Source organism: Nicotiana sylvestris, chromosome 7, assembly GCF_000393655.2.
Source record: "Nicotiana sylvestris chromosome 7, ASM39365v2, whole genome shotgun sequence".
Taxonomy (NCBI): Eukaryota; Viridiplantae; Streptophyta; class Magnoliopsida; order Solanales; family Solanaceae; genus Nicotiana; species Nicotiana sylvestris.
The window spans coordinates 15453026-15468249 of NC_091063.1; the positions used below are offsets into that span (position 1 = coordinate 15453026).

Genomic DNA, 15224 nt, shown 5'->3' on the forward strand with positions numbered 1-15224 from the left:
TTAACTCTAAAGATTTCACTATTTTTGTTTTTCAAATCAAGAGCACCAAACAGAGTTGCAAGCACCACCTCAAAAGGTCCACTCCATTTTGACTTGAGCTTTCTCGGGAACAGTAGTAACCGGGAGTTGAATAAGAGAACCAAGTTACCTTCCTTGAATTCCTTGCTACGAGCATAATTGTCATGTAAGTACTTCATCTTGTCCTTATATAAGGACGAGCTGGAATAGGCATGAAACCGGAACTCATCAAGCTCATTGAGTTGCTCTACCCGGAGATCTGCTGCAATATCCCATTCAAGATTTAACTTTCTAAAAGCCCACATGGCTTTGTGCTCTAACTCAACTGGGAGATGGCATGCTTTCCCAAATACCAAGCGGTACGGAGACATACAATCAGAGTCTTGTAAGCAGTCCTGTAAGCCCACAAAACATCATCCAATTTCTTTGACCAATCAGTCCTATTTGCATTGACAATCTTTGACAATATGCTCTTAATCTCCGTGTTGGAAACCTCAACTTGCCCACTAGCCTGAGGATGGTAAGGGGTTGAAACCTTGTGATTGACACCATACTTTGTAAGCAAAGTGTCAAATGCCTTATTGCAGAAATAAGAACCCCCATCACTGATGGTTGCTCTAGGATTCCAAATCGAGTAAAAATATTCTTCTTGAGAAAACCCACCACACTACGGGCCTCGTTGTTGGGTAAAGTCACGACCTCAACCCATTTGGAAATATAATCAACAACCACCAGAATGTATGTGTTGCCACGTGAAATCACAAAAGGTCCCATGAAGTCAATGCCCCACACATCAAATATGTCAACCTCAAGAATAGTGGTGAGAGGCATTTCATCCTTCTTTGAAATTCCACCTGCTCCCTAACACTCATCACAAGCTCACCCGCATCTCTGTACAATGTAGGACAATAAAAACCACAGCTAAGCACCTTTGAAGCTATCCTCGCCCCACCATGATGACCACCGTAGGGAGAGGAATGACAAGCATCCAGAATACTCATTTGCTCCTCTTCCAGAACACATCTCCGAATCACACCATCATTACAGATTTTGAACAAGTAAGGCTCATCCCAGTAGTAGTCCAAGCTATCATGTTTAAGCTTATTCCTTTGGTTAGAAGAGAGCTCACGCGGAACAATACCAGTCATAAGAAAGTTGGAAACATCCGTGAACCATGGCATGCTATTCACAGATACAGAGAGGAGTTGCTTATCAGGGAATGATTCATTAATTTCGAGGCCATACGGGGCCTCCCCTCCTCCTCCAAGTGGGACAAGTGGTCCGCCACTTGGTTTTTCACTCCATTTTCTATCAACAATCTGAAGGTCAAACTCTTGAAGCAACATAACCCATCTCATCAACCGAGCCTTAGAATCCTTCTTTGTCATCAAGTAGCAGAGTGTTGCATGCTCAGTATGAACTATCACCTTGACACCCATGAGATAAGGCCTAAACTTCTCCATTGCAAACACAATTGCTAGCAACTCTTTTTCCGTCACCATGTAATTAACCTGAGCATCATTCATTGTTTTGCTTGCATAACACACCGGATGAAACATCTTGTTTACTCTTTGACCCAGGATCGCTCCTACCACAACATCACTTGTATCACACATGAGCTCAAAAGGTAAGCTACAATTGGGTGCGGTATTAATGGGACTGTTGTCAATTTGTACTTGAGAAGTTCAAACGCTTTCATGCATTACTCATTAAACATGAACTTGGCATCCTTTTCCAATAATTTGCACAAAGGATTCACTACTTTAGAAAAGTCTTTGATGTTTCTTCGGTAGAATCCCGCATGCCCAAGAAAACTCCTTACCTCCTTGATTGAAGTAGGAGGAGGAAGCTTTGAAATCACTTCAATTTTCACCTTATCCACCTCTATTCCGTTCTTTGAGATCTTATGGTCGAGGAGAATGCCCTCCTCGACCATAAAGTGACATTTTTTCCAGTTAAGCACAAGATTTGTCTCTTCACACTAGGCTAGCACTTTGTCAAGATTCTTAAAACACTCATCAAAGGAGTCACCTACAACATTGAAATCATCCATGAACACTTCCAAGAAGTCCTCCACCATGTCAGTAAATATAGCCATCATACACCTCTGGAAGGTAGCCGATGCGTTACATAAACCAAATGGCATCCTAGGAAATGCAAATGTGCCATATGAACACGTGAATGTGGTTTTCTTCTAATCTTCCGGAGCAATGAAAATCTAGTTGTAACCTGAGTACCCATCCAGAAAATAGTAGAAGGCATGCCCATCAAGTCTATCTAGCATCTGGTCAAGAAAGGGCAATGGAAAATGATCTTTGCGGGTCACTTTATTTAGCTTGCGGTAGTCCATGCACACCCTCCATCCGGTGACAGTCCTAGTAGGAATCAACTTATTTTGCTCATTGGTGACCACAGTCATACCACCCTTCTTCGACACACATTGCACTGGAGAAGTCCAAGAACTATCCGAGATGGGGTATACAAACCCTACATTTAACCACTTGATCATCTCTTTTTTGACAACCTCTTACATAGCCTCGTTCAACCTCCTTTGATGTTCCACGGAGGGCTTGGCATCATCTTCAAGTATAATCTTGTGCATGCAAAAGGCGGGGCTTATTCCCCGAATATCAGCTAGAGAGACCATCCAATTGCTTTCTTTCTTCTTTAGAGCACCTCCAGTGTTACATCTACCTGCACATTAGTAAGACAAGACAAAAGAATAATAGGTATAGTTAAACTAGGGCCTAAGAATTCATACCTGAGGTGTAAGGGCAAAGGCTTCAATTCCAAAACGGGAGGTTTCTCAATTAAGGGCTTTGTTGGGGGAGTCTTTTTGTTCTCAAAGTCCAAAGAGAGCTTACGAGGCTCATAAGAGTTAGAGCTTCCATGCAAAGCATTGACACATTCCACCCGACCTTCATCTTCATTTACATCAAGGTTCAAAAATACTATTTCTAAAGGATCCTCCACATTTTCCATGGCACTAGTATTATCAACTATCACCTCCGTGACAAGATCCAACAAAAGAGCAAACTTCAGTACTATTCGGCTGCCTCATTGATTTGCACACATGAAATATAACTTTTTCGTCACCTACCCGGAAGGTGAGCTCCCCTGCTTCCATGTCAACCAATGCCTTCCCTATTGCTAGGAAAGGTCTTCCCAATATTATCAGCACCTCATAGTCTACTTCGCAGTCCAAAATCACAAAGTCAACATGCAAAATAAACTTGTCCACCGGACAAGAACATCATCAATAATACCAAGCAGCCTCTTTATTGTTCTATCCACCATTTGCAATCTCATTGAAGTAGCTCTAGGTTGACCAATACCTAAAGTTCTGAACACGGAGTAAGGCATTAAATTGATATTTGATCCCAAATTACGCAATGCCTTTGCAAAATCCACACTCCCAATGGTACATGGAATGGTGAAAGCACCGGGATCTTCAACCTTTGGAGCCATCGAGTGCAGAATTGCACTTACTTGATGAGTCATTTTGATGGTCTCACAATCCATAGATCTTTTTTTAGTCACCAAGTCTCTCATAAACTTAGCGTAACCCGACATTTGCTCAAGAGCTTTCACCAAAGGAACATTGATTGACATGCTTTTCATCATCTCAATAAACTTTTTAAATTGGTTTTCATTATTTTGCTTTGCAAGTCTTTGAGGGTAAGGTGGAGGAATCCTTGGTAAGGGAGCCTTATCCTTGGGCACTATTGTTTCCGGTTTGTCTATTACGTGTTCCCTAGACGGGTTCACATCATCTTGAGTCTCCACCTTATTATCATGAATATCAATTCTCACTTCCGCATTCAAATTCTCTTCACTCACTTGCTCATCAACTATAGGAACATCATCATCATTCACTTCAACCTCATCACTCACAACTTCCTTTTGCTTGGAGGTATTCACATCACCACCTCGACCGTTTCTAGTGATCACCACCATTGCATGACCGGTGTTGTTCCCACTCTTTGGGTTTAGTACCGTATCACTAGGTAGAGCCCCCTTAAGGCGAGTGTTCAAAGATTGCAAAATTTGGCCAAATTGAACCTCCAAGTTTCGTATTAAAGTATTATGGGATGCCAACTGGGCATAAGAGTCGACATTCTTTTTCATCATTTGTTCAAACATCATCTCGATCCTTCCCATCTCATTATTTGACGAGCTAGGACCTTGCGATGGAAATAGAGGCGGGTTGTTTGGTTGTTGATACATAGGAGGTCTTTGAAAGTCTTGCCCCTGATTTCCTTGAGTTCTATTATTCCACCCCCGCTGGTTGTTGTTTCCTCCCCAATTGTTGTTGTTGCCACTCCAGTTGCCCTGGTTATTCTGATTACCCCAATTCTAATTGTTGTTCCCCTAGTTGCTATTTCCCTGTTGGTTTTGATTCCCCTAGTTTCCTTGGGATCTCCACTGTTGTTGTTGGTTAGGAGCATTTCCCCTTTGTCCTTGGTAATTGTTCACGTACTGGACTTCTTCACTTTGCTCAGCATACCCCTCATCTTGGTTGAAACCACTGTTACCCTACTCATATTGATCCGGACTACCTTGACCTTATTGAACTCTTTGTCGCCACTTGTTGACCAACATGTTGACACCTTCCATAGCATTTACTTGTCTCGGCGCTTGAACTTGTTGCAATTGAGCTTTTGCCAATTGGTTCATTGTTGTAGTTAACTCTGCTATTGCCTAGCCATGGTCGTGGAGCTCTTTATGCAGGTGAATGACAGTGGGATCACCCTGTGGCACATTAGCTCAACTTTGCCAAGTTGAGGAAGTATCTGCCATCTCATCCAAGATCTCACACGCCTCAGCATGAGGTGTGTTCATAAAATTTCCCCCTGCTAGCTGGTTCACTACACACTGATTGGTCGTGTTAATGCCATGGTAGAATGTCCGCTGGATTATTGCTTCGGTCATGTCATTGTTTGGACATTCTTTCACTATTGTCCGCTATCTCTCCTAGATCTCATGAAGTGGTTCATTAGGTTCCTGTTTGAAGGCCAAAAGCTCATCTCTCAATGTCGCCATATGTCCCGACAAAACAAACTTAGCTATAAACTTGTCTGCCAACTCATCCCACATAGTGATGGAATGATTGGGAAGCCTTTTGAGCCAGTCCAAAGCTTTCCCTTTAAGTGAGAAAGGGAACAATCTCAATCTCAATGCATCCTCCGACACATTGGTCTGTTTGCTTCCCCAGCAGGTATCCACAAAGCCTTTAAGATGTATTTATGCATTCTGATGGGGAGCGCCTGTAAAGTACCCTCACTACTCTAATACAGTCAACATCACATTTGTAATTTGGAAATTGCCCGGCCGGATCCGGGGTGGGACAATTGCACTTGCATATCCTTCATTTGGAAGCATCCGAGGAGCGACTCTTGGAGGAGCTGGGGGAGGGTCTGGAATGTTTTCATTGACCTAGAGGCCTCTTCTTTGTCCTTGAGGTACTAGAGGCACCTCATCTTCACCGTTATCATCTACCTCCTCCCCCGGGAGAACATTTCCAAGAGTATCATTGTTTGCCATTTTGTACCTGAAGCAATTGACGCACAAAATTTGTAAAACACAAGGAAAGAATAACAAGACACAAAACTATCAGTTAGATAGCCAAACCGCTTACCTCCCCGACAACGGAGCCAAAAAGTGATCGGCTCCAACCCTATACCACTATAGAATGGCAAGCATGGTCGATGCAGCTTTTACCCAAAAAGTCAGGATCGAATCACAAAGAGCTAATATTGATTTCGAATTGGGTTCCTATCTAATCTAGCTATGTGCGATGTTCTTAATTACACTTCTAATCATGCTTTGTTTTGGTTACTATTCTACTTTTAATCACTAATGAAGAATGAAAATAAGCTAAGCATGATATTTTTGTAAAATTTTCTCAATTGTTATAAAGGCACTAGGGAAGTTACTTACACCTAGGTGGATATCTAACGGGGTCTAAAACTTAGGGAAAAATTATTGTGAGTGGAATCATGATATAACCATTGCACATAGTTGATCACTCTATACCTCTCGATAGTTTGAGTGACTTTGCCCTAATTGGCTTTCTCAAGCCCAATTGGGTGTTTAAACAATGCAAGCAAAATTGGCTCAAGTCAGATATTACTATCTCTAGGTTTAACCCTTTAATTGGGGCTATCAATCTCTTGAATTCTCACCAATTCCTTGTTAGCCTGAATTTCCTAGACTTAACCTCTCTTTCTCAAGAAGAGCCTAAGTCAAAAAGGCACAAATCAGTGTTTGCAACAACCAATTCAACAATTAAAGTATAAATCAAGTTAAATATCATTAACCCATAAATATTTAATCCCTAAAATTGAAGACCCATTAAATACCCACACTAGGGTTGGGGCACAACCCTAGCTAATAGGTTTAGCTACTCATAATCAAAGAAGAAATCAAAGATGGAGATGAAATATAAGCCATGAAAAGTAATTACAAGATTAAAATCTAAGATTAATTGCTAAAGATGTTCTAAAATTACTCAAAAAGGCTAAAAACGGCTTTTCACATGCTCTCTAAAACAGCAGATGACCTAAAAATCTGTAAAAAAAATATATTTATACACAGCTAAATTTTTTGGACAAAATTGCCCCTACGGAGATTTCACTGACAGCTGAAAATGGGCCGCCTCAGCACTTGGACTACCACGGCCACACAAAAGCATGCCCGGACCGCAGTTCTTCTCTTGTTGGCTGGTTCTAAACTTGAGTCCGCTAGGAGCAGAAAAACTATTGCCTTATCATTCCTCCAACCGTGGCTGCGAAATATGAGCGCGGACCGCGGTCTTCAATTTGAGCTCCAGACTTAGTTCTCCGATTCTCACTTCCGCTGAAGGTGAGAACTTGACCGCGGCCGCGTCAGAGACACTGCTGCCATGCAATTTCACCGTGGGTAGCGGTAACTTGTTAAGCCCAAAATACAACTCTCGTAACCTTGTCACCGCTGAGAGCGTAATCAAGACCGCCTCAGCGGTGGACCCTCCACGTCCGCATCTATTTCTGCACTGTCAACTCCCTTTTGACTAAGCTTTGAACTTGTGCAGGTTTTACTCCTTTATGAGCTAGTTTTGACTTTCTTGTCTCTTTTTGACCAAACACTGCAAACAAGCACAATAAGTTAGCTTTCAGGAATACTTGTACACACTTTTAATCCAAAACCTATGAAAAAAGGAGCATAAAATAGGTTAGAATCCCTAGTTATCAATAAGCAAAGTAGGAATTACAATAAAGAACAATTACAAAGTTACAACTCAACTAAGGACATACAAGAGACTAGCTTTAGGAACTGGTCTATAACAGCATTGTACTTTGTTCTTGATGCACTTGAGAATTGAATGCTTGATCGAGTTACGGTTGAAGAGCTTGAACGAATTCTCAAATGTTCAAGTGATGTTTTGTTGTAATAAACTTGTTAATACAACTTGGATGACATCACTTAAATGATGTAATCACTTGGTTAGTCAAAGGGGAGTGTTTGCAGTATTGTGCTGCACTGTTTGCATGTACAGTGCAGGCAGTCACTTTCCAGCTGTAGACAGTTGACTTCGTACTGCTGTCAGGGAAATACAAGGGGATCAAGTCGCTATGTTAATTCTTTATCTTCTAAAGTCATAGCAACTCATATTAGCTCGAGTCCGTTGATTGAGTTGTGTACCAAGTGTGTCAGGTCCCTTATCTGGTTCTTTGACAGTAAATTTGTTAGATCATCAAAATATAAAGCTAAGGTACTGTAAACCCATCAATTTTTTCCTTGTTGATGATGACAAACTTAGAAATTGATAACCCATTTTCAGAGAAAAATAAACCAGATGAAGCAATAGGAACTTCATAAGTTCCCCCTGACTTTATACTTCCCCCTTAATCAGATCCCTGTTTCAACCCTGTTTCAATTATACTTCTCCCTTTTGGCATCATTAAAAATACACAAGCAAGCAATCAGCATAAAGAAGTCCAGCGTAGCTAACGCATGCCACCTATGTGCACACCACATGATAGAGAAGAAAAGTAGAGAAACATAAGCGGTTATAGCAAAAGAGGAGAGTTTTCATTAATATTTATAAAACATAAGCCTTGCCATTAAAGCAATGGAAAATTTGGACTGTTAACAGCGGGAGAAGTGCAGGTGGATTCCATCCATACCAAAAAAAAAAAAGAAAACAAAAACAACTACCACAAGTCATCACATCAAAAGAGGTTAACTAAATGGGTCACTGAAGGATTTGCCTAGGGGACACTAGAGGAAGAGGGCTTAGAAGCTGTAGCAAGAGTGTTGAGAACGAGATCAATTCGAGCATTGGCCGACATTTGCTTTGCGAGCAGTTTCTCCTTCAGGTTCTCAACCTGTTGCCTGAGATCAACATTTTCTTTGGTCAGACGAGCAATCTCTGCATTTGACCCTGGTGCCTCTTGAGCCTGCTGATTCTCCAAAATGGCATTCCTTGCCTTCAACTTTCTGATCTCCTCAGTAGCACTATTCTAGGTATTGATAAGCTGAGAGATTGTTGAAGTGCTTCCTACCCCTCCACCTTTTTCAACACATTCACATTCCTCCAAAGTGGTTTGAGAGAAGGTCTGCTTCTTGGTCCCTATCTTGGGCTATCCCAAAGACACATCAAAAAACTTGAAGACATGCGTAAGAAGAAATCCATAAGGAAGACCATGGTTTCCATCTTTGAAAGTTTCCACCTTTTGCATGTGGTTAATCATTATGGCTGGCAGACTAACAGATCGGAACCCATCCAGTACTTCCATCAAATACAGATCAGACTTGGAAGTGATAGACCTCCTCTCAGCACGAGGTAGAAGGACCTTGTTTACCAACTCAAACAAGAGCTGATAAATAGGAAGCAGAGCTTTCTTATGCACCCATTCCCCATGCTGAACTGCTCCCTCCTATACAATAGCATGTCTAAAATTTGAGCCACACACATCCTTTACAGAGGACATACCATAAGCAAGAACTTTAAGTATGTCTCCAAGCAAAGCAGCATCCAAAACAATATCAACTCCATTGACCAGAGCATAGATATGGTTAGATTCAACAGTAAAGAGGTCTGCATAGAAATTTTGGACCTCATCCTTATAGACCTTGGGTACATCTACTTTGAACAGATGTCCCCACTGTTGAAATTTGACCATATCTACTATTTGCCTCATACCAGCCATCTCAGATATTTCTGGGTTAAAAGTGCGACCCCACAAAACCTTTTGGTACCTCAACCTTTCTTTACCAGACATACTTTCACGTTTCACTCTCTTTGCAGATTTGGGTTCCCTTGCAGTTTCCACCTTTCTTTTACCAGACTTCACACTCGACTTACCTTTTCCACTTGATTTCACTAGGATATCCTCATCAGACAGTGACTCTTCAGCCACTACTTCTTTTAACTTGTCACTACTTTTCACTGACTTTGAACTTGGAATTGCAACACCTTATTTTGAAGCATTTTTAGCAGATCACTTTTTTATGAGATCTCTTGACTAAGGAACTTGGTTCCTCTGCAGCTTCCTCATCTATTTCCACAACAGGGATGTTCTTGTCACACACAACCTCTCCATTTTTCACCAGCCTCTTTTTCTTCTTCTTGCTACTCCTTTTATGTTTTTGCAGGGCAGATTCAAGAGCCTCATTTGCCTGCAACCTAGTAGTAGGTCACTTAGAAGAGGGTTCAGGAGTGGCTACTGACCTCCTTCTGGCAATGAGCGCATCTAGAGCAACATTATCTTTATCTTCTTCATCACTAGACCTCATAGCAGGAGCCAAAATTTCCAAAGGCTCAACATCAAAGTGAGAATAAGGAGCAGGGTCAGAACTGACCTGGAAAGAGGATCCTTGACATGTTTCCTCAGGAGAAGGGTCAAGTCCTTCAAGAAGGGTCCCAGTAGTTTCTTCTGGTGCAGGATTTTCAAAGAGCACCACAGTTTCTTCTCCCACCAATGACTGAGTCTCTTCCTCCTAAGTCTCAGACATGGCATAGATGACTCCATACATTATTCCTTCAGCAGATATAGTCAATATGTTTTCTATGGCCTCTTTCTCTAGAGATTCCAGGGGTGAAGAAAACTCCGAGACATGAGTACTTGAAGATTGATCAATACCAACCTTAGAGGACTTTTCTACCTGTGGAGTCTCACTCTGTTCTTCATCTTTGTTTTGTGTTGTGAGAGTTGATAATTATGGATTCTAGCCTATCTTATGCTCTCTTTTGCTTAGGTTTTGGATAAAAAATATGTAAAAGTATTCCCGAAAACTGACTTATTGTGCTTGTTTGCAGGATTTGGTCAAAATAAAGCAAGAAAGTCATAACCAGCTCGTAGAGGAATGAAATATGCACAAGCTCAAAGCTGAGAGAAAAAGCGCCGACAACAATGAAAGAGTGCGGCCACGGAAGGACAACCACAGGGGCGGCCACAATTATTCTCCCAGTGGAAATGAGGTTTAGAGAGAGAGTTTTGAAGGCATCAGAGACCACTGACCATGGCGAAATAGCACGGCAGCAGACTTACTTGACGCATCCGCGATCCAAATTTCTCCCTCAGTGGAATTGAGAAATAGGCGACTTGAGATTGGAGCTCAACTGGAAAAAAGCGTGGTCCGCGAACATATTTCGCGACCACGGTTGAAGATAATGCTGAGGCAGTTGCTTTTCTACTCCTAGCGGAATCAAGTCCAGACCAAGCTCAAAATAGAAGAACTGTGGTCCGCACTTGCTTTTGCGCGGTCACGGAAGTCCAAGCATTGAGGCGACCAGTTTTTTGCTGTCAGCAGAACCTCCATAGGGGCATTTTTGTCCAGTAATTTTAGTTGTGTATAAATAGATCTTTTTCAGATTTTTAGGGTATCTTTTGTATTGTGGAGCTTGTGAGCAGCCATATTTTACTACTTAGAATAATTTTAGAACATCTTTAGTCATTAATCTTAGATTTTCTTCTTGTAAGTGACTTTTATGGCTTATATTTCATCTTCATCTTTGATTTCTACCTTTATTATGAGTAGCTAAACCCATTAGCTAGGGTTGTGACCCAACCCTAGTGTGGGTATTTAATGGGCCTTCTATTTTAGGGCTTAATTATTTATGGGTTAGTGATATTTAGCTTGTTTCATGTTTTAATTGTAGAATTGATGGTTGCAAACACTAATTCATGCCTCTATGACCTAGACTCTTCTTGAAAAAGAGGGATTAAGTCTAGGAAATTCAGGCTAACAAGGAATTGAAGTGCACTCAGAGAATGATAGCCCCAATTAAATGGTTAAACCTAGAGATAGTAATACCCGACTTGAGCCAATTTTACTTGTATTGTTTGAACACCCAGTTGGGCTTGAGAAAGCCAATTAGGGCAAAGTCGCTCAATCTACCGAGAGGTATAGAGTGAGTAATTATGTGTAATGGTTATATCACGACCCCAAATATAACAAGCTTGTCCTAAATTTTAGATTCCATTAGATACTCGCCTAGGTGTAAGTCACTTCCCTAGTGCCTTTTATCACTTGAGAAAACCCTTACAAAAAAATATTGTACTTAGATTCTTTTCAGAATTCATTAGCATTAAATTAGAATAATAACAAATCCAAACATGTTTAGAAGTGCAATTAAGAACAACACACATAGCTAGATTGGATAGAAACCCGATTCCAAACCAATATTTACTCTCTGTGGATTCGATCCCGACCTTTCGGTTAAAAGCTTTATCGACCACTCCTCCCCCATTATATTGTGGTGTAAAGTTGGAGATGATCACTTTTGGCGCAGTTGCTGTGGAGTTAAATGGTTTTTGGCTATCTATCTGACTAGTTGTGTGTTTTGTTTTTCTTTCCTTCTGTTTTACTAACTTATGTGAGTTGATCGATTCAGGTACAAAATGGCAAACAATGATCCTATCGAAAATGTTATCCCGGGGGAGGAGGTAGATGATAATGGTGACGATGAGGTGCCTCTAGTACCTCAAGGTCAAAGAAGAGGTCGTCAGGCCAATGAAAACATTCTCGACCCTCCTCCACGAGTGGCTCCTCGAGTGCTTCCAAATGAAGGGTACGCAAGTGCAATTGTCCCACCTTGGATCAGGGCTAGCAATTTCTAGATTACAAATGTCATGCTGACCTTATTGGAGCAAAGAGGGTACTTCACAAGTGCTCCCCATCAGAATGCATATAAACATCTAAAGGGATTTGTGGATACATGCTGGGGTAGCAAGCAAACAAATGTGTCGAATGATGCATTAAGATTGAGATTGTTCCCTTTCTCACTTAGAGGGAAAGCTTTGGACTGGCTCGAAAGACTCCCCAATTATTCTATCACTATGTGGGATGAGTTGGCTGACAAGTTTATAGCCAAGTTTTTCTCACCGGGACATATGGCTAAATTAAGAGATGAGATCTTAACATTTAAACAGGAACCAAATGAACGCCTTCATAAAATCTGGGATAGATATAGAACTATAGTCAAGGAATGCCCCAACAACGATATGATATGACCGAAGTAATAATCCAACCGACGTTTTATCGGGGTATAAACATGACCAATCAATGTGTGGTAAGCAAATTAGCAAGGGGTAATTTCATGAAGCCCTCTTATGCTGAGGCCTGCGAGATTCTTTATGAGATGGTTGTCACTTCATCAGCCTAGCAGAGTCGGGCGAATGTTCCTCAGGGGGATCCTTATGTCATAAATCTTCACAAGGAACTTCAGGACCACGGACAAGCCATAGCTAAGTTGACAACAACCATGAACCAGTTAGCCAAAGCACAACTTCAACAGATTCAGGGACCAAAGCAAGTAAACATAATAGAAAGAGTTAATCTATTGGTGAACAAGAGGAGACAATCTGGTCAACAAGTGCAAAGCAATCAAGATCAGTTTGATCAAGGTGATAGTGGTTACAACCAGGATGATGGGTACTATGAGCAAAGGGAAGAGGCTTTGTATGCCAATAACTATCAAGGACAATATGGCAATGCTCCAAATCAACAATGGAGATTGTAAGGGAATAATCAGAATTGTGGTAACCAAGGACAAGAAAATTGGAACAATAACAACAACAATTTCATCAATTGGGGGAACAACAATCAGAACTGGGGCAACAACAACAATTGGGGTGGCAACAACAACTAATGAGGTTGGAATAATGGTAATCAAGGTAATCGGGGGCCGGATTGTCAAAGGCCTCCAATGTTTCAATAGCTAAATAATCCACCTCCATTTCCATCCCAAGGACCTAGCTCGTCAAAAAATGAGATGGGAAGGATTGAGTCGATGTTTGAGCAAATGATGAAAAAGAGTGTCGACTCTGATGCCCAATTTCCGCCCCATAATACTTCTATTCACAATCTAGAGGTTCAACTTGGCTAGATTCTACAATCTTTGAACCCTCGCCCTAAGGAAGCACTACCTAGTGACACGGTAGTAAACCCGAAGGGTGGGAAAATACCAACCATGCAATGGCGTGACCACTAGGAGCGGTAGATATGGTAAAACAAGTACCTCTAAGCAAAAGGGAGTTGTGTGTGATGAGGTTGAAGTGCAAAATGATGATGATCCTATAGTTGTTGAACAAGTGAGTGAAGAGAAGTTGGATGGTGAGGTAAGAATTGATATTCAGGATATTGAGGGAGAGCCTCAAAATGATGTGAACCCGTCTAGGGAACACGTGATAGACATGCCGGAAACGGTGATGCCTAAAGCCAAGGCTCCTTTGCCAAGGCCTATTCCACCTTACCCTCAAAGACTTGCAAAGCAAAAAAGTGAAAACCAGTTCAAGAAGTTTATTGAGATGATGAAAAGTTTGTCAATCAATGTGCCCTTGGTGGAAGCTCTCGAGCAAATACCGATATACGCCAAGTTTATGAAAGACTTGGTAACTAAAAAGAGATCTATGGATTGTGAGATCATCAAAATGACTCATCAAGTGAGTGCTATTGTGCACTTGGTGGATCCAAAGCTTGAAGATCCCCGCGCATTTACCATTCTATGTACCATTGGGAGTGCAGATTTTGCAAAGGCATTGTGTGATTTGGGAGCTAGTATAAATTTGATGCCTTATTCCATATTCAAAACTTTGGGTATTGGTCAACCGAGAGCTACTTCAATGAGATTGCAAATGGCCAATAGAACAAAGAAGAGGCCACTTGGTATTATTGATGATGTTCTTGTTCGGGTGGACAAGTTTATTTGCCTGCTGATTTTGTGATTCTGGACTGCGAAGTCGACTATGAGGTGCCGATAATATTGGGAAGACCTTTCCTTGCAACAGGGAAGGCACTGGTTGATGTGGAAGCAGGGGAGCTCACCTTCCGGGTGGGTGACGAAAAAGTTGTCTTCCACGTGTGCAAATCAATGCGGCAGCCAAATAGTACTGAGGTTTGTTCTTTTATGGATCTGGTGATGGAGGTGATTGTTGATGACACAAGTGCCATGTGGAGGATCCTTTGGAAGCAGTATTGTTGAACCATGATGTGACCGAGGATGAAGGCTTGATAGATTGTGTCAATGACTTGCACAGAATGAGTTCTTACTCCTATGAGCCCCATTAACTCTCCTTGGATCTTGAGAACAGAAAAACTTCACCAACAAAGCCCTTAATTGAGGAACCTCCCATATTGGAGTTGAAGCATTTACCTTCACACCTCAGGTATGAATTATTGAGACCTTGTTCAACTTTACATGTTATTCTTTCTTCTTGCCTTACTAATGTGCAGGTAGATGCCACCCTTGAGGTGCTTCAAAGAAGGAAGAGGGAAATTGGATGGACTCTACCTGATATTCGGGGATAATCCCCACCTTTTGCATGCACAAGATTATACTTGAGGAAGATGCCAAACCCTCCGTGGAATATCAAAGGAGGTTGAACGAGGCTATGCAAGAGGTTGTCAAGAAGGAAGTTATCAAGTGGCTAAATGCAAGGGTCGTGTATCCCATCTCGGATAGTTAATGGACTTCACTGGTCCAATGTGTGCCGAAAAGGGGGGCATGATTGTGGTCACAAATGAGCAAAATGAGTTGATCCTCACTAAGACTGTCACCGGATGGAGGGTATGCATGGACTACCAGAAACTGAACAAAGTGACCCACAAAATTCATTTTCCATTGCCTTTTCTTGACCCAATGCTGGATAGACTTGCTGGGCGTTCCTATGATTGCTTTCTAGATGGGTACTCAGGTTACAACTAGATTATGATTGCAC

The 15224-nt window shown here is 41.5% G+C and overlaps 3 protein-coding genes across 3 annotated transcripts; 1 reads left to right on the forward strand and 2 right to left on the reverse strand.

The window, feature by feature from the left end:
• Positions 1–776: 776 nt before the first annotated feature.
• LOC138872771 (uncharacterized) lies at positions 777–1544 on the reverse strand. Its single transcript, XM_070151187.1, has one exon. It carries the CDS (start codon positions 1542–1544, stop codon positions 777–779), a length of 768 nt encoding a protein of 255 aa, XP_070007288.1.
• Positions 1545–1999: 455 nt separating this feature from the next.
• Positions 2000–4179, reverse strand: LOC138872772 (uncharacterized). The gene is made up of 6 exons (XM_070151188.1): positions 3895–4179; positions 3252–3804; positions 3119–3207; positions 2780–3024; positions 2550–2708; positions 2000–2165 (listed from the first exon to the last, which is right to left on the reverse strand). The coding sequence occupies exons 1-6, from the start codon at positions 4177–4179 to the stop codon at positions 2000–2002; spliced, it is 1497 nt and encodes a 498-aa protein (XP_070007289.1).
• Positions 4180–12769: 8590 nt separating this feature from the next.
• LOC138872773 (uncharacterized) lies at positions 12770–14814 on the forward strand. The gene is made up of 4 exons (XM_070151189.1): positions 12770–13023; positions 13499–14172; positions 14247–14401; positions 14740–14814. Exons 1-4 carry the CDS (start codon positions 12770–12772, stop codon positions 14812–14814), a joined length of 1158 nt encoding a protein of 385 aa, XP_070007290.1.
• Positions 14815–15224: the final 410 nt, after the last annotated feature.

What these genes read in the sequence shown, in the direction of transcription:
- LOC138872771 (XM_070151187.1), bottom strand. Translation starts at nt 1,544, where the DNA reads ATGAATGATGCTCAGGTTAATTACATGGTGACGGAAAAAGAGTTGCTA.
- LOC138872772 (XM_070151188.1), bottom strand. Translation starts at nt 4,179, where the DNA reads ATGGGAAGGATCGAGATGATGTTTGAACAAATGATGAAAAAGAATGTC. An exon ending in CCTTTGCCCTTACACCTCAG is followed by an intron (nt 2,709 to 2,779) that starts GTATGAATTCTT and finishes ATGTGCAGGTAG; the next exon opens with ATGTAACACTGGAGGTGCTC. An exon ending in AGGAGGTTGAACGAGGCTAT is followed by an intron (nt 2,166 to 2,549) that starts GTAAGAGGTTGT and finishes TGCATTTCCTAG; the next exon opens with GATGCCATTTGGTTTATGTA.
- LOC138872773 (XM_070151189.1), top strand. Translation starts at nt 12,770, where the DNA reads ATGAACCAGTTAGCCAAAGCACAACTTCAACAGATTCAGGGACCAAAG. An exon ending in CCAAATCAACAATGGAGATT is followed by an intron (nt 13,024 to 13,498) that starts GTAAGGGAATAA and finishes CGTGACCACTAG; the next exon opens with GAGCGGTAGATATGGTAAAA. An exon ending in AACAAAGAAGAGGCCACTTG is followed by an intron (nt 14,173 to 14,246) that starts GTATTATTGATG and finishes TGGACTGCGAAG; the next exon opens with TCGACTATGAGGTGCCGATA.